General features: G+C 44.1%; 1 protein-coding gene and 1 long non-coding RNA gene across 2 annotated transcripts in view; one reads left to right on the forward strand and one right to left on the reverse strand.

Moving 5' to 3' along the window:
- The window catches only part of UBR3 (ubiquitin protein ligase E3 component n-recognin 3), a 94,026-nt gene extending 71,959 nt beyond the window's left edge, over nucleotides 1-22,067 (reverse strand). The window contains 7 exon segments of the mRNA XM_081184375.1: nucleotides 1,003-1,133; nucleotides 4,265-4,331; nucleotides 9,021-9,070; nucleotides 10,655-10,801; nucleotides 11,808-11,963; nucleotides 12,712-12,851; nucleotides 21,512-22,067. Coding sequence (XP_081040501.1) covers nucleotides 1,003-1,133; nucleotides 4,265-4,331; nucleotides 9,021-9,070; nucleotides 10,655-10,801; nucleotides 11,808-11,963; nucleotides 12,712-12,851; nucleotides 21,512-21,978 — 1,158 coding nt within the window. The 5' untranslated portion in view covers nucleotides 21,979-22,067.
- The window catches only part of LOC308582320, a 211,644-nt gene that overhangs the window by 132,273 nt on the left and 53,780 nt on the right, over nucleotides 1-25,591 (forward strand). The gene's annotated exons all lie outside the window — the stretch shown is intronic.

The raw sequence follows: 25,591 nt of genomic DNA on the forward strand, positions 1-25,591 counted from the left end.
CACCCACCTGGTGGAACGTTCTCCCATCAGACGTCAAGGAAATAAACAACTATCTGACTTTTAGAAAAACATCTGAAGGCAACCCTGTATTGGGAAGTTTTTATGTCTAATGTTTTACAATTTTTAATGTGTTTTAAGCTTCCCAGAGTGGCTGAGGAAACCCAGCCAGATGGGTGGGATATAAATAATAAAATTATTATTATTACTTTGCACAAGGAAACAAGCCAGGAAGTCTTCAGCTAAGTATAGATTCCTGTTACAACCCAACCAGGAAACAATGGTTAATGTATCTGGAACAAGCTAGGAATTGTGAATTGAATTGTGGCTTCATATCCTGAAGCAGTTAGCCATAGTTTGCTGATTCAGATGAAATGGAAAACCTAGAGTTAACAGAAGAGTCAATCCGGCCAAGAAAGAGAATCTGCTATGTGAAAGGGGAATGAGCCTTGTTCGTAATGCAGTTTATTAAGCAGTCTGAACTGGCACCTGTTATCATATATGGTAAGCCCTTAAGAATAAGTTGGAGCTATCCAAAGCACTCAAGCACTAAGAAACCATCAAATGTGTACAAATCTTAACCTTTTTTGTGGGCTCCATTAACGGTTGAAATTTTGCACTGTGTTTCAGAAAACTAAAGGGGCAGCTAGTTTCCACATCCTAGCTCTGCAACTCAAAGAACAGTAACTGCAAGCTATTGCATGCCAGCCGTGAGGAAGCACCAGCTACAGAGACAGCACTCCTTCCAATTATGGCTCATAAAAGAAACAGGCATTTTTACAGGTTTTTAAATTTGTTCCTTCTAACTTAGTCTGAGCTATTTATGTTCTTTTGCGCTATTTTCAACCAGCAACCTTATGCTACAGTAAAAATAAATAAATGCTGCTTTCGAAGATGTTCTGCAATACCTACCCCGTGCCCAATGCAAACTGCAATGGGGAACTGTATGCAAACTGAAGGGGGGAAGTGTTCTGACAGGAAAGGAAAGAGGAAACACACAAATACCTTATAATCCTGATCTGGAAGCATGTTGAGTAAGAAAGTTACCATCTTCTGGGGAAATTCATATTTTATTGTCCAAAATAATAATTCTTCTAGAAAACATTTATGCTTCAAAACATCCATAATGGATTGATCTGTACAAAAACAAGTAATAAAATTGGAAGGAGGTTGTTAAGAAGTATTGTTAACTCTTTAATATTTTTCTACTAACAAAAAAGAAAAAGTCTGGAGTTTATTACTAAGAGAAAAACTAGATTGGGCAAATCAGTACATCTGGCTGGCCCAGGGAACTTTATTTTCAGGGGGTTGTTGTTGTTGTTTTTTTGCAAGGAAGACTTCAGTACAAATCTTCCATACAATTCAAATCACACACAGCAACTACAAACCCCATCATATAAACAGGCCGGTGTTTTTCATCTCATCTGCTCAAAGCTTAAAAGGCTGCTTAAGAATTAGGTACCATAGTTGCAGAAAATGGAGGACAGGAAGAAAAGTGTACACAATAGCTTGCTGATCATCATAGTGAATAATTAAAGGTTGCAGATACAGGAGGATACAAGCAATGATCTGCAACCTACAGGTTGCCCACTGTGCTGGGGCCACTTATCTGGTACATATGGGCACTGGTTAGAATTTCAGCTTTATTCTGTTCCTATTATTCTACCGAAGTCAAGGCCCTCCAAACCCACAATCTTGTCCTAAAGTAGATCCAGCAAGCATTAAAAATCAAAACACACACTATATACCCTTTTCACACAAAATAGCCTACTGTTTTTAAAAAGTACTGTAAAAAGGTGCATTTCTGAGTACTGTAAAGTAATGGAGAGAAAACCAAGACATATCTAAATTAATTGTTTTTCCTAACTACTGATGGCTGAATGGCTTGTGGAGGGTTGTCTTTAAGGATAACAAAGTGAGCATAATAATACTGAGAACCGGCACAACACATCCATCAACTGCAGTTTGACATGAACCATATCCATGAAAACGATGTGCAAATTATACTAATTGCATGCCATCTGGCAGCTAGGTTACAATCTTTTCTTTCTTTTTTTTTAGACAGTCATCTTTCATGTCTTGTCACATCATTCAGTGCAATTCTGAAGGGGTCAGCCGCTCATAACAATTTGCACCGAGGTTTCTCAAACAGCAGGGACCCGTCAATGCTTCCCGGGGCAATTTCAGAGGGGCCTCAGTGTGCCCAATGCCTAGTCGCTTGCCTGTCCTGCCCCCAAAGGTAAAGAGCAAAGGGGACCCCTGACCATTAGGTCCAGCCGTGACCGACTCTGGGGTTGCGGCGCTCATCTCGCTTTATTGGCCGAGGGAGCCGGCGTACAGCTTCCGGGTCATGTGGCCAGCATGACTAAGCCACTTCTGGCGAACCAGAGCAGTGCACGGAAACACCGTTTACCTTCCCACCGGAGCGGTACCTATTTATCTACTTGCACTTTGACGTGCTTTTGAACTGCTAGGTTGGCAGGAGCAGGGACCGAGCAACGGGAGCTCACCCCGTCACGGGGATTTGAACCGCCAACCTTCTGATCGGCAAGTCCTAGTCTCTGTGGTTTAACCCACAGTGCCACCCGCGTCCCTTGTCCTGCCCCCTAGGTAAGGTAAAGGTACCCCTGCCCGTACGGGCCAGTCTTGCCAGACTCTAGGGTTGTGTGCTCATCTCACTCTATAGGCCGGGAGCCAGCACTGTCCGCAGACACTTCCGGGTCACGTGGCCAGCGTGACAAGCTGCATCTGGCGAGCCAGCGCAGCACACGGAATGCCGTTTACCTTCCCACTGGTAAGCGGTCCCTATTTATCTACTTGCACCCGGGGGTGCTTTTGAACTGCTAGGTTGACAGGCGCTGGGACCGAATGACGGGAGGGCACCCCGCCGCGAGGATTCGAACCGCCGACCATGCGATCGGCAAGTCCTAGGCGCTGAGGTTTTACCCACAGCGCCACCCGCGTCCCACTGTCCTGCCCCCTAGCCCATGCCAAAGCTTTCTAGTTGGACCAATGCCTGGAGCTCTATGCTTGCTGAGTGAAAGTGAAAGTGGCCAGGAGAGTGGAGGAAGGGAAGGGAGGCCTCCAGGGGTGTTGCTGAAGAGAATTAGAAAGTGAGATATTATAATTATAATTATTAGTGATAAAATAACCTGAGAATAGAAAGGAAGGCGCTAGAGAGTAAAGCTGCTAAAGGAGGAAGAAGTGAGGGGGAAAGGAGCAGAGAGGAGGGATGAAAGAAAATGATGGGGGGGGGGTTGAAATAAGGTACAGAAATAAGGTACAAGTTGAGTATGAAAGGAGAATCATGAGAAGAAATTACAAGGTGAAAAAGTTATGGGGAATGGATAAGGAAAAATACAATAGAAAAAGACTTTTCCATGTAGACCCTCTGGTTCAGCAACCTCTGCCTAAAACAGAGGTGGTGAGTCACAAATACCTCCAGATCAAATGCCTGTACAGTGGTATCTCGGGTTACATACGCTTCAGGTTACAGACTCCACTAACCCAGAAATAGTACCTCGGGTTAAGAACTTTGCTTCAGGATAAGAACAGAAATCATGCAGTGGCAGCGCAGTGGCAGCGGGAGGCCCCATTAGCTAAAGTGGTGCTTCAGGTTAAGAACAGTTTCAGGTTAAGAACAGACCTCCGGAATGAATTAAGTACGTAACCAGAGGTACCACTGTACTTAGCTCGTAGAAAGCTGAGCCTTGTCCCAAAGAAAATACTGTGTAATACACACACACACACACACACACACACACACACATATACATATACATACACATACACACACAAAATTACATTTTAAGGGTTGTATCAAACACTGCAGCTCTGCTGCTACATCAGGTTTCCATGCATACACCAGAATTTCCTCTTCTGCTCTTGTCCTCTCCAACCCCCAAGGAACCCTCAAAATCAGCTCCAGAGAGTTGGGGGACCTACCAAAGAAGATTATGGGGGGATGTGGCGGTGGGGGTGTGTGGAGAAGAAACAAAAGCCCCGTATGATACAACTCTAAGAACTCTCTTCATCGTTCGATCAAGGGGCATTTTGCAAACTTACTGGCCGCTTACAGGAAACATATGCAACCAATACATGACACTGGTGGCAGCAGTGAATTCTGGTGAAAGTATGTCATGCCGGCATATTTCTCAGTCTTTTCTCATACTGCATTCTTCAGCCAAGACTGATCAAAAACTGATCAGGCTTGGTGACCTCAAGATACAAAAACACAAAAGCAGCTGACAAACTATCTGCCATGTACCTTTGGTGCTGCTGCTTAGTTTTACCCTCTTGCGTTTTCCCACGTCTTGGCTACCATCTTGGTCCTCCTGGGATATGGAAAGAGTTTGAGAGTGGATCAATATAAAATGTCTTACTGTCAAAGACTATATATGCTATGAATATGCTTTTCAAAGAAAAAAGAATGAAACAAAGGAACGGTTTAATTATTGCAGCAACTCATTCCAATAATACTGTAGGAACTCAAACTCTTAATGACATATTCTTCATTGGATTGGTCTTCATAATCTTCCTTAAACATTCCTTCCGCTGCTTCTAATTATGTTTACAAATGCATAATCTGAACTATGGGGGTTTGTTATTGTTGTTATTTGATTCTCTATGAATTGACTTCAACTTGTGGCTTTAGAACCAAAACAAAGAATGGCACATCTTCCAATTGATTTAATGGGTTTATTCAAGTTCTGGAGTTAAAGGTATTACATGTCAGTTGCCCCAATCCTAAATATATTTACTTGGATGCAAATACTGTTAGTTTCAATGGCATTTGCTTAGAAACATGCACACTTAGAAACGTGTGCACAGCCTAAGTAGAAAGCAATCATAAAACATTTGAATGCTTAAATACTATTAGTATTTTCTAATAATTAATTTTATTCAGCAGCACAATGAATAAAATGAACATACTTGGCACCAGTATGTTGAAAGCTTGGATAACAGAAAGCTATTTGAAATTTGATAAAACCAAGGGTTAGGATTTGCTGAAACAAATTTGGAAATTGGGATGTAGAATTGGGAGGTACGGGGAAGTCGGTGAAATAAGGTTTAAGAAAAAAGGATATGAAACTATACATGTTTGTTTGTATGCTTGTTTGTTTGTGTTGTGTATTGTTTGTGTTTATAAAAACTGTGAAAAACTAATAAAAAATTTTATATATAAAAAAGAAAGCTATTGGGTGGCATCTGAGTGGTCTTTCCTAGTAATCTATCCTCCCTAGATGGCAACCATATATACCGTATTTTTCGCTCTCTAAGACGCACTTTTCCCGTCCTAAAAAGTAAGGGGAAATGTGTGTGCGTCTTATGCAGCGAATGCAGGCGGGAGGCTCTGTCAGCGCTCCCTTTAAAGAGCCACATGGAGTGTGTGTGCGGCTTTTCCAGAGAAGGGAGAAGGGCTGCCCAGAAAAGCCCCCAAGAGCCGCGCTCCCTTTAAAGAGCGCATGGCTCTTGCGGGAGGAAAGCCAGTAGGCTTGCTTTCGCAGAAAGCCAGGAGGGCAAGAGGCATCTTTTGCGCTCCCTCTTAGCTTAGGATGCTTTGCGTACCTTTCTTATTTCTTGTTTTCCTCCCCTAAAAACTAGGTCAGTCCAATCGTCCGGTGCGTCTAATAGAGCAAAAAATACGGTAACTATGCATCCCTTGCTTGTTCTCACAGTCTTGACTATTATCACTAGAAGATGTCTCCAATCCAGCTCCTCCTCGTACAGGGATTGGGGGGGGGGGGAACAGCTTTTATGTCCCCAGAGCCAACTCAGAATACTGTAGTCACTTAAGACTGCAAGAATTGTGAACTGTGCAAATGGGAGGAATGGGAAAGAAAGACCTCTCACATAGATTTTTTTGGCCTCTCGTGGGAAGTCTGTCTTCATATGCAGTACCTGCTCACCAATATGTGGCAACACAGAAGTATACGGAGGCAAAAACAGTTGAAATACATCAATGTTTTAAGGAAAGCAGAAGCAACAGAGTACATTTACTCGCTTGCAGATAGATGCAACTAGATCCGCTTAGTATTTGCAGAGTTGAAAACGGAAACTCTGATAAAACACAAGCAACTGAAGAATTTACTAGTATCTCACCAGATGTCCTTGTTTTAGATTATTTACATGTAGAAGCCTTGAACGAGGCATGCCAGTGCTAACTCACAGTTTTCTGGATAAGATTACAAGTGTGTTATTTGAGACCTTGACTTTGCTCTCTCCTAGGCAAGTGCTCTTTGTTTTAATAAGCTTGCCCATAATATGCATTTTACATCTACTTCAGAGAGAGATATACACACAGGATTGTATCTAGTTGTGGTTCTGCACTAATGGAAACCATTTCTGATAATGTAAGGAAGGGTACATAACCTTTGCTAATCCTAAACTTTTGCCCTATCCACTACAGCCCTCTGCCATATCTCATAACAGGAGGGTCTCCTAAGCTCTAGGAACAGCTCTGTGTACAAACCACCACTTGGTTCAACACGGGCACACAGAAATGGGTTAATAAGCTGTGATTAACAAAAATTGGGTACTCTTGCCTTGCACAAGCACTTTTTGCTAGCAGACATTATTGGATATGCACACACACACAGGTTAATAAACTATTTAGTGATCTGCATCCACTTAAATACTAGAAAGGCAAAATTAAATAATCCAGCCACCAGCAAGTACAGTGGACGCTCGGGTTGTGAACGTGATCCGTGCGGGAGGCACGTCCGCAACCTGCAGCGTCCGCAACCTGCAGTGCCGTGTCTGCACATGCGCATGTTGTGATTCGGCGCTTCTGCGCATGCGCTGAAACCCAGAAGTAACCCGTTCCAGTACTTCCGGGTATGGCACAGTGCGCAACCCGAAAATGTGCAACCTGAAGCGTCTGTTACCCAAGGTATGACTGTATAAAGCACTTAGATTTGTTTCCTGTACCATTTAATTATTGAAGTTTCTTTATTTGAAAATTCCCATATTTGCATCTTTTATTGAAATGATCCTTCCTAACACCACAAGCAGTAAGTCAGGGTGTGCTACCCTCCTATTCCGACTTTCCCCTGTAAAGATCATTGCACCAGATTCCTGTCTAAATCCTAACCTTACATATTCCATCCCTCACAATAAGCTGTGCGAATATGAAGTGTCTTAAGTTTCATTTTTAGCTGGGCCTCATTAATTCAGGGATTTAAGTTCACCTTCAGTTACACTGCCATTTCTTAAAAATAGCTTTGTTTTTAAAAACTGTGAAAGTACAGCAGCACTTTGAAACATATTAGCTTAAAATAGCACTGCTAAAAGCATAGCAGACTCTGCTGCACAAACAACAGCAAACTTCTAATAAATTGTTCTGGATATAAACCAATTATTTCCCTCCTCCAAATCTGTTTAATTACAGTTCAGCATTAACCAGAAATCATTTGCAAATGTTATAAACATGCAACATGTTCATTTTGCAATTACATCTGAAAATGACTCTGAAGCAGCCATCAATATGTTCATTTTGTTCCTGAAGCTGAAAAAAAATCGAAAATACTGCAAAAAGTTTTGAACTAAGGTTTTCAAACAAAAATACTTTTCTTTTCCTTTTTTTGCATTTTATTCTGGCAACTTTTACTGTAGCCTGTTATGCAGAAATGGAGTTCATAAAGCTTTTCCTAGCACTGATATCAGTATCAATGAAAGGTTCACCAGTTATACAGTCATACCTCGGGTTGAAGTAGCTTCAGATTGAGCGCTTTCGGGTTGCGCTCTGCGACGACATGGAAGTAACAGGATGCGTTACCTCCAGCTTTCACCACTCGCGCATGCGATAAAAATGACGCCACGTGCATGCACGGAAGCGGCGAATTGCGACCCGTACAGACACGGGTTGCGTTTACTTCAGGATGCGAACGGGGCTCTGGAACGGATCCTGTTCGTATCCAGAGGTACCACTGTTTCCTGTTAAGTCAGGCTACTGTTAAGAACCTTTTATTTTTAAGGTGGACTATTATTTGCCATGGGAGATCCCCGTCATTTACATGTTAGAAAAAGTAGGACTTCAGCATCTAAGTGTACGGAAAACTAGAGGATGCACGCAGTTGCAGCATATGACTCCTGGTTGCATGCAGATGTGGGAAGAGCTTCAACAAAATCTTTCCTGTCCAGTAGCCAAGAACACAGTTCTAGATTAGAACCAGAGACGGAACTACTAAAACAGGAGGCTCTTTCCCCATTTCCCCACTTTTCCCACTTTACTCCTCTTCTTTACAAGGTAAAGGGGTCTCAGGAAGATGTTTATTCAGCATCTAATCTAGCAACTTTACAGAGTCCTATGTCAAGTTTACAAGAGCTCTTGGGAAGCATCTGCAACTCATAGGTACTTTATTATTTCTGTTTTTAAAATGTGTATATATAAACACACATATGTTGTTAGTTATTTGCCTAGCATAGTTAACGTGCAGAACAATACCACGCACGCCTACTCAGTGTTCCAATAGGACTTACTCCCAGTTAAATCCTAAGCATGCTTTCTAGGAAATAAACCCCATCCACCTCAGCAGGGCTTACTTCTGAATAAACATGCTTAACAGTGCCCTGTTAGAAATAAGTATTCCTATCCTACAAATTCTAAGAAAAGGAATCTGGTTAAGAACAAGCCGTTGTTGTCAACACAAGAGCACTAGAAAGATGCAGTTGAAACACAACCTTCACTGCCTTAACACTAGTTAAAACCTGCCCCAGCATGTGAATCTGACATAGTAATGAGTTAGCGTTATTTCCAGAAGTTGCTATATACACTGCGATCCCCAGTGTTGCTAAAATTAGTTCAGCGAAAGCAGTATTAACAACAAGCCTCCTAGGGGAGAAAGCAGAGAGGGACTGGCCCTACATAAATACAAAGAGCTGTGTTTTCTGCTTAATGGCTTATAGGGCTGACACCACCAGTCTACAGTACATGTTAGCAAAGGCAAGATTAATAAAAATTAGGGTATTTCAATTTATTTCACATATTATTGTACTTTATTTTATTTCTGAAGAAATCTCACCTCATCTGAAGAGTCACCTTGCCCTGAAGCTGGTGTAGCACCTGCAAAACCTTGAGAAATTAAACATTAAATTATCTTTTCTACTTCACACACAGCTAGACAAAAGAATAATCAGATAATTTCATTTTAAAATAATACCCCCCTCTATCTCTCCACGTAAGTTTGGATTTATCTTTCGAGCATGGGCTGCATTAGGTCTAGCAATACTGGAAATAAAATACAAGGAGGAAAACAGTAAATACTTTAGGAAGTGCTACGTGTGGTTTGGGACAATGCCTGGAACAGTGCAGAAATGCATGCTGCTGGGGGTAATGCTGCTGCTGCTAATGAAATGTGATCTTGTGCCACACAATTACTAAGCGCTCATTCAAACTTACACATTTTCTAATGGATAGGATCAAAGGGACCCAAAGCTTCCATTGCAATTTACTTCTGCAAGAACTGAGATACTCCCCCACTCATAGCTGTCAACTTACAGATTTGAAAATAAGGGATCAGCAGCCTCGAAAATAAGGGATCAGCAGCCAAAATAAGGGATTTTGGCTTAGCTTATGCAGAAATCGGGTACTGATGGAGCCATGCTGCTTTGGCTGCGACTGACTGTGTTTTGCAGGGGGTTGGACTAGATGATCCTAAGGGTCTACAACTCCCACCAAAGAAGAGTGGCAGGCAAACTGATGAACGACGTCCAGATGGCAAAGCTTACAGGAAGAATTAGAAACCAGGAAGAGGACCTCTTTAATAAAGAATGGGGGAAATTTATAATTTAGCTGAAAAGCTATTGTAAAGAGTTACATACATTGGTAGGATTGACAGAAAACTTGTAGTAAAAATTTGAACTATGGATGGACAAATGATTTCTAAAAATAGAGTTATGAAAGAGATGCCGAGGAGGAAATCACTACATTAAGATGCTGCACTGGTTGGAGGGTATGCTAAGCAGCACGTTGGGGCTGCCATCTTCCTGGCGCGAGGAGTTCCATTGGCCCTTCCCTGCCCGGGGGGGGGGGCGGAGGGAGAGAGACTCTCGCCCACGCCACCCACGAGCCCGGCATGAGGCAGTTGCTGAACAGCGGTGGCTGCTGAAGCGCCACCCTTCTGCGTCCCTCCCCATTCCCTCCTCTTCCTCCTCCCTCAGGCCACCTCATCAGCCGCCGCTGCCGCCTCCGGCTTCCCCTGGCAGCGCGGCGGAAGTCTCGCAAGAGAGGGGCTGCCTGCCCGCCCGCCGCTACCCATCTCCTCACAACGCGCCCCTGAGGGGGAAAAGGGAGAGACGGAAACACGGCAGCTTGTGCACCCGCTCTCTTTCGCTGTGGAGGACCCCGAGCCGCTGCTTCCCTCCCAAGCCGGGCAAGCATGAAACCCGAGAAATTTAAGGGGCATCATCAATAAGGGATAGCAGCGGGAAATGGCACTGGGATAAGGGAGTTTCCCACCAAATAAGGGACGGTTGACAGCTATGCCCCCACTGTAGCAATTGAAAAGGGGTTCTGTTTTCCTCTCTGTATCTGGTACTGTGTAGTTTCGACTGCATTCTGTCAATTCTTTCAGAAGCAGAACTGTGGCAATGCTGTAAGTCTAAGAAGATTCTTCAAATAACAAAGATTTTTTAGTAAATAAATAAATAAAGAGACCTTGAACTACTGAAGAGCTTCCGCCTCCAGCTGCTTGCTCCTGCCCTCCACATGCAGCCTTGTCTTCGGGAAATGTGAGTCCAGAACCTTTCAGAGCTACAAGATATTTCTCGTGGCTTTTCTTCGCACATGCATTTTCTGCACCACCTGGAATGTATTTCAAAAGGTTTACGTTCACTCTAGGAACCAGCCTTACGAAGCCTTTTTGCAGGGGTAGCCACCTGTCTGCAGATGTGGTGGTGTGCAGCTGGTCAGGGGCTGCATGCCAATGGGCAGGGCAGAGCCTGGCATTCCTCCCCCTTGCACACATATTCTCCCCACCTCACAACAACAGTTTAATCTTCCCCTTTGCAGCTGCATCAGGAACTCTGATGCAACTTTAACCATTAAAGTCTGCACGCCACCCCCAGTAATCCTGATGCAGCTAAAAATTCTGCCCTCTCGCTGCTGTCGGCAGTGCAGGGGTTGCAATTTCAGCTGCACTGAGAGCTCTGGGCAGGCAGATCAAAGCCTGTACTCCACAGCCATCCCAAGGCAGCTAAAACTGCTCCCCCCCCCCACTGTTTAGCAGCACTGTTACAGCAACCCTTCCACCACTGCCCAACTGACAGCTGATCAGATGCAGAAAGTGAACTGGGTTTCCTGGGGCTTAGAAGGCTGCACTATGAGCAACCGAGGAGAAACACAAAGCCCTTGAGTTGCTCACATGTGCTTTGTAGCATGAAATGGGTTAGAAAGTTTGACTAGAGATTTAAAAAAAAAATTTAGCCCACAGAATTAAATACATTTTGGGCTTTGCAACACAATAAATGTCCTATAACTCATTTGATGCATGGGATTCACATACATTCCTTCGAGCAGTGTTTCCAATGTGCTTTGTCATAAGGAAAATTTGTTGGCAGCACATCTGCAACTACCAAAAGACCAGTGTGGAATTGTGGTTGTGTGTCACAGAATCATAGAATCATAGAGTTGGAATAGATCACAAGGGCCATCGAGTCCAACCCCCTGCCAAGCACAGACTGTGACATCACCGGCAATAATAAATGCCACTCCCTTCTCCCGTGCCCACACTATTTTGTGACTTTTTAAAGTACAGAATGCATGGTTAATACCAAAAAACTCCTCAAGACGTAATAACACACCAACTCACCAGAGCTAAGATCTTTATAGAACTGCTGATTTGTCAAAACCTGAGTAAGGACTGAACGCATCGCTCCTCCCATTTTTGTCAGATCTTCCAGAAATGAAATGTGGGATTCCAATATCAGAAGGACTTTGTGAAGGTCTTTTTCTGATGGAATAAGAACTGAAAAACAAACAAGCAAGAAGTTTGTAGCAGATTGAGCAAACCGTTCTAGCTACTTTGTGGCTCCTTACTTGTTATTCTGTTACGACATCACCCCATCCCAACACTTAAAATTTTAGATTATACACCCCTTGCTGATTACAATATTTGTTTGAGACATAAGCCACTCACATCTTTATGATCAATAAAGAAAAAACAGTAATAAACTTTTTAAACCAAGCAACTGGCTTTTCTTTTCCTTTTATATTCAAGACAGGATGTTGGAAGTTCTTGTTTCCTTTCCACAGAGTGATGCCTTTCATTCCCTCAATTCTAACATTATCAGGTATCTAAATTCTTCCCTTACTGTCAAACTATCATTATGGCTCTCAGTTATCTTAACCTCTATCTCAGCATTCACACCATGGCTTACTCCACTCAAAGTATAATTCTCTCCCACTCCACTCTCTTCTGTGTAACCCAGGACACTCTGCATCAACTTTCTCTAGGATTTCAGCTTTTCTCCCATTTTGCAAAATATAAGGAGTTGCTTACGTGGGTGGCAGGGAGCAGACTAACCTCAGCTTCACTGATCATATTCAACTTCACAATCCTGACAATCACACTTTATTAAAAGCCCACTTGCAATTCACCAACAGTTTGAAATCATCCTTACCTTCAGAACAAAACAGACTGTCACAAAAATGAAACTAACAACACTGAGAATCTGCCTTGTGAACTTTTCCAAAAATATTAATAGCATCCATACCTGGTTCATCATAGCCTTCCCGTAAGTACTGAATAAGACAGAAGATGAATTGTGGAAGAACTAGTTCTGACATTATCAACAGATCTTTTGGAACGGACGGAACTTCTGAGCTTGATTTTATCCGATGCCTTTTGCAAAACCTACAAATAAAGTTATACAAAGTTATACTCAGCCACCTAATTAATAACAAAGAACTGATAGTTGCTAATTTTGAAACCCCCCATGCTATGGCTGCGTATGTACACATAAGCTAAGCAGGGCTTTTTTCAAGGGGAACTAGTTCAGGCATCTCTCAGGTGGACACCATTGCCATTCTGAGAGAATAAGGGAGGTTTTCCAGCACCCCTTTTTCTAGAAAAATAGCACTGATAATAATATAAAAAGAGCATAATGGGTCCAGCATCCTGATGTCACAGTGGCTAACCAGATTCTTACAGAAAACCAAAAGGCAGGACATGAGTGCAACATCACTTTCTTTCCTTGCAAGTTCCAATAACTGATATTCAGAAGCACAGCCACTGTTAGTACTGTAGTTGCCACTGATTACCATGTCCTCCATGAAACTGTCCAATATTATTTTAAAGCCATCCATGTTGGTGACTACCTTGTGGGAGCAAATTGTACAGTTTAACTGAGTGAAAAGGTACTTTCTTTTGTCTGCCCTGACTCTTCCAACATCCAGATTCGTTGGATTTCCCCAAGTTCTGCACTGTAAGAAGTGAAAGACCTTTCTCTATTCACTTTCTTCACACCAAGCATAGTTTTACTCACCTTTTCTCTAAACTTAAAAACGCCAACTGTTGTCACCTTTCCTCACAGGAAAGGGAAGTTGCTCTATCTCTCTGGTCATTTTTGTTGTCCTTTTCTGAATCTTTACCAGCTCTATTGAGCTGAAGAAACGAGAACTCTTTATACCCACCAAGTAATGCAAAACTATCCAAGTGATGGGAAACCTGTGACCTTCCAGATTAGGCATAGGCAAACTCGACCCTCCAGATGTTTTGGGACTACAACTCCCATCATCCCTAGCTAACAGGATCAGTGGTCATGGATGATGGGAACTGTAGTCTCAAAACATCTGGAGGGCTGAAAGCGCAAAGAAAAACTCTAATCATAGCATTTCTCACAGCTCACTGACATAGGACTTGCCATACAACCATCTGTACTACCAGACAAACAACTACTGGATCTTGCAGTACTAGTTGGAATGCTTTTGTTTGCACACATTCAGAAAGCACAGTTTCTCACCCAACTTTAAATGCTACAACAGAAGCAAAGTTACAATTTCAGGAGAAATGAAAGAGAAAGAAGGATTATAGTGTCTATTACATAATGCTTATATCAAATGAGAAAATACAGGTCTGGAAGTCAACTGAAGCTCTTTCAACTCAAAAGACAAAACACAAATCCAACACAGAGAGAAATCAAACTATTTGCAGATAATTTAGAGCTTATGTAAGATGTGATTTGCCTTGACCACACACAAAAACACTGGACTATCCTTGCAGCAGCAAAAAATACCAATAAAAGAAAAGCTGCAGATACATTAAATGTTTGAGGAAACAGAGACTCCACGAATTACAAAAAAGTTTTTTGGAGAACAGAATCTATGTAATTCCTCCTAAGACATAACTGAAGAATGTTTCACTTAAAGGTCTGGTACAGAACACATTCTCAGCTATGCATGAAGAGTTTCACTCAAAGTATGCCCAACACCACTTACTTGAATAAACCACTGAAATAACCTTTGGCTTCTATTTTGTTGCCCTGCCAAGTACACGTTCCTGAAGGCTTGCTGTCAAAGCAAAATCCTCAGTGGATTTTTTTTAATTTCTCATATGACTTTCCCTTCTATAATTTATTCAAAATCTCACTTTACTTGTCATAGCTAAAGTAGTTTCCTTAGATATTAATGATCTTGGAATGATCTTTAGTTAAAGAGCATCCTCTACATAAATACAAACGAAGTTCTTTTATTTGTTTTACAACTATATAAAAACATAACAGCTATTTCAGAAGTGCATATTCAAGACTCACGTACAAAATTAGTGCACAAAAAATGTCACAGAAAAGTGTAGGGGTAAAATTATAATGTCAATAAAAATGTTTCACTAATAAATCATAAGCCTTGGGTGGTTGTTGTTTTAAAGTACAACTGGATAAATTTTAAAACAGAAAACCACTCAGTGATTTAAAAAAACTGTTTCATAATTGCCTGGATTTACCAAAAAGCATCTCTTAGCATTTGACTAGATTGGGGTTTTCGGGGGTGGGGTGGTATTGGACAAAAGCCACATTGCAAATATAAACTACCTGATTCTGAGCTTCTATGCTCTAATTTATAGCGTCAGGGGGAAGAGGTAGATGAATAATTAAATCCATCTTGATTTCAAAGCCAAAATGTATTCAGGCAAAGCAAATTTTAGAAAGTTTAGTTTGACAAGAGATTGTGTATGGGTACACAGCACTGTGAATCATAGCTTTACTGACCACCATTCATTGGCTCAGCAGCCAAGGAGGTTGTTTTAGGAGACGTTACACTGGACACAATCAACCAGGGATTTCAGCAAAAAAAAAAAAAGTAGTGCCAGGCAGGATATGACTTGAACTTTATTTATTTGCATGGTAGAAATTTTTGCTGTGGCAAAAGTACCAAGAAACCTGATCTTTCACATAGCTGTTAATGCTGACCTGAAAGAGAGGGCAACTGCTTGCTCTGATGAAAAACTTAAAACACAAAACAGATAAAGGATGATCTTGACTAATACAGTCTTGATTGGTCTGCTGGATATTCACACAGACCATGGGAAGGGTAGACAATATTAAGGAGAGGTGAAGAATGAATGAGAACAATGAGAAAGAGAAAAATCTAGAATTGTAGAGGCAAATTCCTATTCCAGAACTTGAAACAGTCCAAAAGATCTCAGCTGTAAACTAAGAAGCAACACACAAAATACAGTAGCTCACTTTCCTCCAACCTCTTCAGTTACCCAAATGGGACTGGGGTTTTATCTTTTATACTTGATAGCTCCTTAGCTTAAATAGTGACGTCTAGCAAGTCAGTGGGAAGAATCAGCAGATTTGCCAAGACATAAAAGCGACCACAAAGTCTCACTGGATATTGGTTACTACAGCAATTAGCATACTCTTCAGTTATAAACACATTCACTGTTTTCACAAGATACATTAATTAATGCAAGACTGTTGGGAATTAAATACTAGTTATTACAAGTATCAGAGGAGGCGGTAAGCCTTTTTCTGGAAAGTGGGGTTCACATGTTTGAATTCTCAATTTAAAAGTTTCCCTGAACATAGAAACTAGACTTCTTTCTGATATGCCAGTTTTCTTTCTCTCTCTCTCTCTCTCTCTCTCTCTCTCTCTCTCTCTCTCTCTCTCTGTGTGTGTGTGTGTGTGTAATATATAGCATTCAGTTAGGTGAGCTCCCAGCTTTACTTTGAAGTGGTAGATTTACGAATTCATTTTTCAGTCAGTCAACTTTATTGTACAAAGCCAAAGGCCTTTACAAATATAAAATTCCAACACAACACATGGATTAAAAGAAAGATTTGCTATGGAATTACAGAACAACCATGTATGCCATCCCCCAGGGGTAACAAAACATTGGATAAAACAGAGGTCAGCAACCTTTTTCAGCCGTGGGCCGGTCCACCGTCCCTCAGACCACGTGGTGGGCCGGACAATATTTTGGTGAGGGGGAAATGAACGAATTCCTATGCCCCACAAATAACCCAGAGATGCATTTTAAATAAAAGGACACATTCTACTCATGTAAAAACACGCTGATTCCCAGACTGTCCATGGGCCGGATTGAGAAGGTGATTGGGCCGCATCCTGCCCCTGGGCCTTAGGTTGCCTACCCCTGGGATAAAACTTTACAATACACTATAATTCTTGATATGACTAGAATGCAGCTTCTTGGCTGCTAGTGCAAATTTATTTTGCAGAACTTCCATATTGTACTTTGCTCCAACTTCCCAGATTTCTATAATTGTGCTATAACTTTAGCCATAAAGATCTTGAGAATAGCATTAATTCATTGGTTTTCTTTTGTACAGAAAAATCTGCTGAGCTGGCCAATGGACCTGGCTCTTGATAATTTAATGGCACCCAGATGTAGCTTCCAAGAGAGTTTCTCATTGGCATGAAGTCCAAAGTACTTGAACAAGTGGTCCAATTCAAGGAGAAAGCCATCTAATGACCATCTGAATTTAGGTTCCCTATGGCCACATGTCACAACCTTACAATTCCATTTGTTATTTCAGGGAACTAGGCCTAACTGAGTTCATTTGCACATCAACTTCAAGTATATAATCCAGGAAACATCTTTATTGGCTTTTGCTACATCTCCTTCAAATGTGACGATATTGGATTTGTCAAAACACACTGTTACTTGTCATCCAAAAGAGTATTTGGCACATCTGAAAACCTAAGTGCAGACAGCCACTACACACTATCACTAAATTAAAATAATCCCAATCAGATCCCGCATTCCCACTTCATTGTCCCCACATTCACATTGCATTGATGATCAAGGATGCAAACTTCAACAAGAAGAATCCAGCAACACATGGCAGATTCTCATAGCAATTTAGCAGTCAAACAGATGAGGAAGCAATCTTTTTAGAAACTATGACAACTGCATTATGTTATTTTCCCCCATTGAATTTATAAGGCACAGCTACATTTTAATTATAGGCTTGCCTGCTGTGATGACACAGCATTAGCACACAAAAATAAAAACAGCCAAGTTCCACAGCTGGCACTGCCAACAATGGACAGTGTCTATCATGGTGATCAGACGACACTTGGGAATTGTTTACAGACTGGCATACCTTCAGAGTTCACACCTCAGTCCTTACTAAAATGAGAGTCGGGGATAGGATGACTCCAGCTATCACATGTGTTCAATATGACAGCTAGTGACTCTTCCATAATTTGGCAGCACTTCATCGTCTCGCCCTGCCAATAAAACACTACTGCGCTGCTGAAATTACACCCTCACAGCTTTACATCTGTCCATTACTGTAGCAACAGCAGGTACTCCCACCCTTGAATGCTTCAAAAAACAACAAGAAGCCGCTTAGCACATTATACCCTTTGACTTCTACCAGGAACCACCACACTGCAGGGAATCCCAGTAGTAGTACCTCTAGTTACGAACTTAATTCGTTCCGGAGGTCTGTTCTTAACCTGAAACTGTTCTTAACTAAAGGTGTGCTTTCGCTAATGGGGCCTCTTGTTGCTGCTGCGCCACCGGCACACAATTTCCGTTCTCATCCTGGGGCAAAGTTCTCAACTCAAGGTAACTCTTCCAGGTTAGCGGAGTTTGTAACCTGAAGCGTTTGTAACCTGATGTATTTGTAACTCGGGGTACCACTGTACAATTAAATAATGTAGGATGGGGTGGTTGACTACTGGCCTAGAGGCCAAATCATGCCCCCCACAAATTTTTCTGCCCCCCCACCCTACCCCATAAGACTCCACCCATTTTGGAAGTGGTGCCAATAAGACAAAACATTAAGGAGATACACAGCACTATGTCTCCGGCCAGCTCAGAAAAGTAAAAAAAGGTAAAGGGTAAAGGACCCTGGACGGTTAAGTCCAGTCAAGGCGACTATGGGGTTGTGGTGCTCATCTCACTTTTCAGGCTGAGGGAGCCAGCATTTGTCCACAGACAGCTTTCTGGGTCATATGGCCAGCATGACTAAACCGCTTCTGTCGCAACAGGGCACCATAACGGAAACCAGAGCACACAGAAATACTGTTTACCTTCCCGACGCAGTGGTACCTATTTATCTATCTGCACTGGTGTGCTTTTGAACTGCTAGGTTGGCAGAAGCTGGGACAGAGCAACAGGAGGTCACCCCGTCGTGCAGATTCGAACCGCCAACCTTCTGATCGGCAGGTCTAAGAGGCTCAGGGGTTTAGACCACAGCGCCACCCGCTTCCTGTGCCAGCTCAGCACCTTGCTCAGAAGGCAGACTGTTCATTCCTGGTCATCAGACTGATCATACAGATTAGAGGGAAGGGGCTGATAATGGATCAACTGAGGAAGGGGGCTCTGTGTATATGTGGGCTACATGCATGCACAAGCAAGATTGCAGCAGCATCCACAGCACCTAGGGGTTTCACAAAATGTGTAAGTGGCACTCAAGCCAAAGCAGGTGTGTTGCAGGAGCAAACTTGGAAGTACCTCCTTTCCACAGTTACCTTCTACCTGTAATGAGGGGAAAGAGGGGGAGCACACACAAATTGTATCCTGGGACAGAGTAACACTTGAACAGGCTGACAGTGTTCTAAGCATCACTCTTCCCCACAAATTATTTCAGCATCCTTACCTGTGTGTCTATCTTCCCCTGCCCCCACAACTGGAGACCCAAATTCTACAATCTTTTCACTCCTTTTAAGTACATTAATGTACACAATATTTCTACTTTATGCTACACAAGAACAGGAGTAAGAAGCACTGGGTTGTGCAACATGAAGACTGTACAACAGCCAAGGGGGGAGATCCTAGGTGTAAAACTGTACACCAAACCTTGCAGCATCACTCAGTGCCTACATAGTCTATAAAACCCACCCAGGCACATACAGACCAACACAACCAACCAGTAGAAGAATTGTATTGTACAATGTATGGCATGGTTTGGAGCAAAATCTGAAGGCTGATTTCTGGGTTAGTTACTCCTTATCATGTTTTTGTGCATAAAACCACATGGATGGAATGTGTCTGTAAAAGCACAAGATCATAAGTTTGCTGGCATTCTTGATCAACGTGATGAAATGTATGATCATGTGTGTTCATTCCATGATCCATGCATCCATCTGTCTTCTCCAATACAGTGGTACCTCGGGTTACATACGCTTCAGGTTACAGACTCCACTAACCCAGAAATAGTGCTTCAGGTTAAGAACTTTGCTTCGGGATGACAACAGAAATTGTGCTCCGGCGGCGCGACGGCAGCAGGAGGCCCCATTAGCTAAAGTGGTGCTTCAGGTTAAGAACAGTTTCAGCTGAAGAACGGACCTCCAGAACGAATTAAGTAGTTAACCCGAGGTACCACTGTACATACATTTCTCTCATTTCACATACCATCAAATACTCAGAAAATCCCTGGTTTGAAACTCACCTCTCTGTCAGATAACTGGATCATGTTACGCATTTAGACCATTTGAAAGTGCTACAGAAATGTTTACTGTTACAATGCTCCACTTTTTACTCTTTAGTACTGGTTTCACTCTCAATGTTTTCACATAAGCATGTGCAAACCATTAACTTGTAACACGCATCAAGGATGCATTTACAAGACCATCGTTCATAGATTAGATACAGTACCAGCAAGATTCACCTGTCAAGATTGCATAATATACGCCTGATGATTGTTATTTTCTCCCCTTGGAATGCATACTTCTGGATGAAGTGAGAATTTCAACCCACATGACAAACCGCACAGAGGCAGCAAACAAATAAAGAGTGCTGTGACATCTTAAAGCCTTTCACATTGCAACACAAGCAGTGGAAGTCGGTGCACATTAAGGACAGAAGGCAGAAAGGTCAACCGTGGGTGGAGCAACAGCAAATGACACACAGAACAAATTAATTCTAGTTTTGCCCCAATCCTACCAAGTTATATAACGGGGAGGCTCCAGAGAAGGAAGCCAACAATCAGTGCCACCTACTGGACTGGATACAAGGCTGAAGGAGGGCAGGTGGAGACTGCCTAAGGCCAAACTGAGGTTGGTGGTGCACGGCCACCTTCGCCCCAATGAAAAAACCTCTGCTGGACCAAGGTTTCCATAAAGCCCACTTCACCACATAAACTTATCCACAAACAGGCTGCAATTCTGCATCCATTATTACTGGTATCGGGAAGTTTTTAATGTCTGACGTTTTATTATGTTTTAATATGTGCTAGAATAATGAGCAGGGTATAAATAAAATTATTATTATTATTATTCAATCAATGTGTGCAGCACTTTACAGAGCACACGAGTCCCATTTAGTTCAGTGCGGCTTTGCTTCTGAGCAGACACGCCTAGGATTACACGGCACATATGCCCTGTGGAACGCCCTCCCAGCAGATGTCAAACAGATAAACAGCTATGTGGTTTTTAAAAGACACCTGAAGGCAGCCGTCTTCAGGGAAGTTTTTAGTGTTTGACGTCGTGTCGGGTTTTTACTATTTTTTGTCGGGAGCTGTCCAGAGAGCTTGGGCCAACCCAGTGCGATGAGTGGCATATAGCTAATAATGCTACTACTACTACTACTACTACTAATAATAATAATTCTGTTGTTGTTGTCCGTCTGTGGGGTCAAAACAGAGCCCATGAGCGCAAAAACATGCTTGCACCGGGTTACTTAATAGGATGGATTAGGTCAGGTTTTTGCACACACTCAACCGGTCCTCCCTGGTACTATTATTTTCACCATTATTGACCGTGAAAGGGAGGGAGGGTCTCTCGCTTTTCTCCCAGATGCCAGGGGTGCCAACTTGAATAAAAGATTGTGTCTGTGTGTGTTTTTCCAGGTAAAGACCCACCTCACATAACCGATCGCATGACGTGGCGCACACGCACCATTTGAAGGGCAGTGCCCATCCACTTTGGGGGTGCCCCCTCGGGTATTTTATGGAGGGGTGGGGGGATTGCCACCCCCTCGCAGACACCCGCTCGGGAGGCCTTCCCTTGGCCTTCCCCCCCACCCTCAGCCCTAGACAAGCGTCTCCCCTCACCCCCCCAACCCAGCCAGCCAGGTCCCCCCCCCCCCCGCGCACTCACCCGGCCTCCCGCATGACGTTGCCGTCGCCGCAGTCGCAGGCTCCGCCGGCCTGGCTGCGGAACATGTTGTAGTCGTGTCCGGCGTGCTCGCCTTGGTGGAAGCACTCGGCGCAGAGGCTCATGCAGGGCGAGATGCCGCACGTCCGGCACCGGTAGGCCACGAAGTTGGCGGTCCACACCAGGCCGCACAGCGTGGCCGGGTCGTAGGCCCGCACCGCCTGCACGAAGCTGTCCCACGGCTCGCCGCCCGCCAGCAGGCAGCGGCACCACGCCAGCGCCTCCGACACCGACTCGCCGCCTCCTCCGGCGGCGCCGCCGCTCGGCGGGCTCAGCACCGTCTCCAGCAGCGCCCGCAGCTCGCTCGCCGCGGCCTCGCTCTCGTCCGCGCTCAGGCTGAGGGCCGCTTTGAGGCGCGACGCCGTGGCCCGCTTCTCCTGGGCGCTCGAGCCCCCGGCGGCGCCCGCCATGACGGCGGCGGCCTTCTCCCCCCTCAGCAACCGCGACGCAGCTCCGGCCGCCGGGCTCCTTCGCTCGCGGCCCTCTCGGCTCCGCTTTCCCCTCCCTTCGCCGCCTCTCGCGATAGCCGGGAAAGCCGGCGCCCTGCCCGCCCGCCTCAGGCCGCCTCCTCGCCTCGGCCCGCCGCCGCCGCCTCCTTCTGCCGCGGCTGGCTCCTGGCGGCGCCTCCCCGCCCTGATGTTACTGTACACACACCCGCCCCCTCCGGTGTGCAGCCTCCGAGGAACCTGCGTGTTTATAAACGTGTGTACAGGGCGGGTTGGTGCGCCTGCTAATACGCGTGAAACGCAAAGCGCTCGCGGCGTTCACACGACACACGTTTCGGCCAAACGGCCCTTCTTCGCGTGTCCACTCAGAAGCGAGACGCGCGTTACGGAGGCCCGACCCAACTCTTTAGCTAGAGGCATAGGAGCCAACTCCTAGGGGCCGAAGGGATACCCCACTTTCCATAAAACATTTGAGGCCAAAGTTAATGGGCATTGTGCACCGCATCAGCTGATCGGTCATGTGTGGATCGGTTACCTGCCCCACCCCTCACTATTTTATTCAAGTTGGCTCCTCTGGGTTGCATTATTATTAGCCGCCCTATGCCCAGAGGTCTCAGGGCGGTTGACAGAACAAAATCAAGATATAAAGCCACAAAATATAAAAGCAAAATAAAAGCAACAACTTGCCAAGTACTGTTCCCCAAACTTGGGTTACCACAGCTGTTTTGTTGTTGTTGTTTTTTTGGACTACAATTCCATCATTCCTGACCACTGGTCCTGCTAACTAGGGAAGATGGGAGTTATAGTTCAAACACAGCTGGAGACCCAAGCTTGGGAAATGCTGGTTTTAAGGCAAGCTTGTCCAAAGTCCGTTTCGGGGGCCTAATCCGGCCCCTGTGGCAGTTTATTTCATTTCAACAACTTCAATTCTAAAGAAAGCTCAACAACTTTGGGGTAACATCGTAAAAAAAGCTCAACAACTTCAGTCCTCAGCAACTAAGATCAGCTTTCACGCATGTTCAGTTCATCAAATCTGGCCCTCTTTTACAAAAGTTTGGGCACCCCTGGGGAACAACCGTGTGGTGGCATTCACACGAACGGCCCTTGAGCCACGCATAAGGAAGGTTGATGACGTTTTTTGACCGATAGTCCTTCGCTTCAGGCACCCACTAGATTTGGAAGCAGTGCTAGATTACCAGAAAGGTAGAGTAGGCCATGGGCAGAGAGGGCTGCTGCCCCCTCCCCAAAATTAGTAAAAATCAAATCTGAGGTTCTGTCCCCCGGTCAACAAAAATCCTGGCTATCCCCATGGAGTAGGCACCACCTATGGGTCCCATGCCTTTTAGGGGTCCCACAATAATGGATTAAAATAATATTTATTTGTTCTTGAAAGAAAATAACCAAGGAAGGTTATTCCACCGTATGTACTGCTGCCTTGGATGCACCCCACTACTGATAGCACTCTGTTAACCTCTGTCGCCGCAGGCAGCGGTATAGATGGCCCAGCACTAAAAGTGGTGAAACAAATGGTTGCAAATATGCAAAAGCCACAGAAAGTTTTGAATCAATGCGCCTGGGTGTCTTCAGTGCCAGATTACCAAATTGGCAGAGTAGACCTAGGGCCCCCACACCTTTTAGGGACTCCACGACAACAGATTGAAATAATATTGATTTGATCTTGAAAGAAAATTACAATTAAGTATTAGGAGATCATTTGCTAGGGGGGCACTGAGATTTCAACTGCCTAGGGGCCGCCACAGGGTTTAATTGGACATTGGCTGCCCTTTAACCCCAGATAGCTCCCCGAAAGCTACATCAATTTGGGAGTAAATCCCACTTAACTCAACGGGACTCGCTTCTGAGTAGGCATGGATTGGCTCGTGCTACTGGCGGGCGTTGGGTTTCCGAAAGCAGCTTATTTGGCTGAAAATTGTATGCTGCTTCCCCGTAATGTTATGTACTGAAGTTCTCAGCCTGGGCCAGCAGGGGGATACTGTAGATAGTTTTCACTCAAGTCCACATATGCAAATAAGGGATTGAAAGTGACATTCAGTGATTGGATAGTTACAGAAAGTTGTTACAGTTGCATTGTAGTGGAGCTCTATATAAGCAGGCTGGCTGAACCCTTCAGTTCTGTTCTGTTCTGGCCTTTGAATATACAAGAGCTGTTTGAAGAATTACTGTGTTGTCTGATATGTTCACCCACAACTTAACATGTAACATCTTACATAAGCGGCTTAAATGAAATGCAATAGTTAAAAGCTGCCATCTGTACTGAAGTTAGCACGTTTGAATCCTGGGCTTTTAAGCGGGTTTGCAATCGCTTTAAAATCTGCACAGATCTACCCCTCTGATCTACCCCTCTGATCCAATGGGCTTTTAGGCAGAAGGGTAATCCACTGTGCTGAATCAATCTCGCTCCCCAAACCACTTCTTCCTGGTGTAGGACTGCCATACGTCCGGATCTTCCCGGACATGAACTGGATTTCAAATGCGGAATTGATGTCCTGTTTGAATTTCCAAAAGGTGGTGCTTTGTCCTGGATCTTAGGCAAGTTGATCGAAAGCAGTTGAAAACATTAGCAGGGTTTTAACTTTGCTTGTAATGTAAAAAAAATACATACTGGACAATATGGATAGATAAATATCATGGACAATATGGATAGATACCAAACACAGACTATGAAATGATATGCAGTTGGAAATGCTGACAATAGGAGCCTTGGAGGGGGTGGAGGAAAGTTGCGAGGTTCAGAGAAATCTCATTTTATGGATATGTATTAGGCATTGGTAGGTTGGCAGGAGCAGGGATTCGAACCACCGACCTTCTGATCGGCAAGCCCTAGGCTCTGTGATTAAACCCACCGCGCCACCCACTCAGTCCCTGCTCCTGCCAAAGCACGTCAAAGTGCAAGTAGATAAATAGGTACCGCTCTGGCGGGAAGGTAAACAGTGTTTCTGTGCGCTGCTCTGGTTCGCCAGAAGCGGCTTAGTCATGCTGGCCACATGACCCAGAAGCTGTACGCTGGCTCCCTCGGCCAATAAAGCAAGATGAGCGCCGCAACCCCAGAGTTGGTCACGACTGGACCTATTGGTCAGGGGTCCCTTTACCTTTATTAGGCATTGTAACTAATTTTTCATTTGTAAAATCAAATAAAACTATTTCCAAAAGAAAAATCGCAGAGGTGTTTTTTTTGGGGGGGGGGGTCTTCCTAAAAAATAAAAAAGCCCCACAACTTTCTCGGTGTCCTGGGTTCTTTACTTTTCGAAATATATATGGCAATCCAACCCTGACTTGTGCACATAGCTGTCAACCTTCCATTTTTTTGTGGGAAATTCCCTTATTCCAGCGCCCTTTCCCGCTGCTTCCGGCTGCTATCCCGGATTGTTAGATATCCCTGGCACAGGTGAGGCTGCTGATCCCTTATTTTCTAGGCTGCTGATCCCTTATTTTCAAATCTGAAAGTTGACAGCTATCCTTGTGCATCGAAAGTGCCAGTTTCCATCCCATTTCTCGCGCTTCCAGGGCAGGCGCCGGATTCCCGCTCCGGGTTTTCGCTGCAGCAGCAGCAAGAGGA

This window comes from Podarcis bocagei, assembly GCF_964188305.1.
Source record: "Podarcis bocagei genome assembly, chromosome: 1".
Classification (NCBI taxonomy): domain Eukaryota; kingdom Metazoa; phylum Chordata; class Lepidosauria; order Squamata; family Lacertidae; genus Podarcis; species Podarcis bocagei.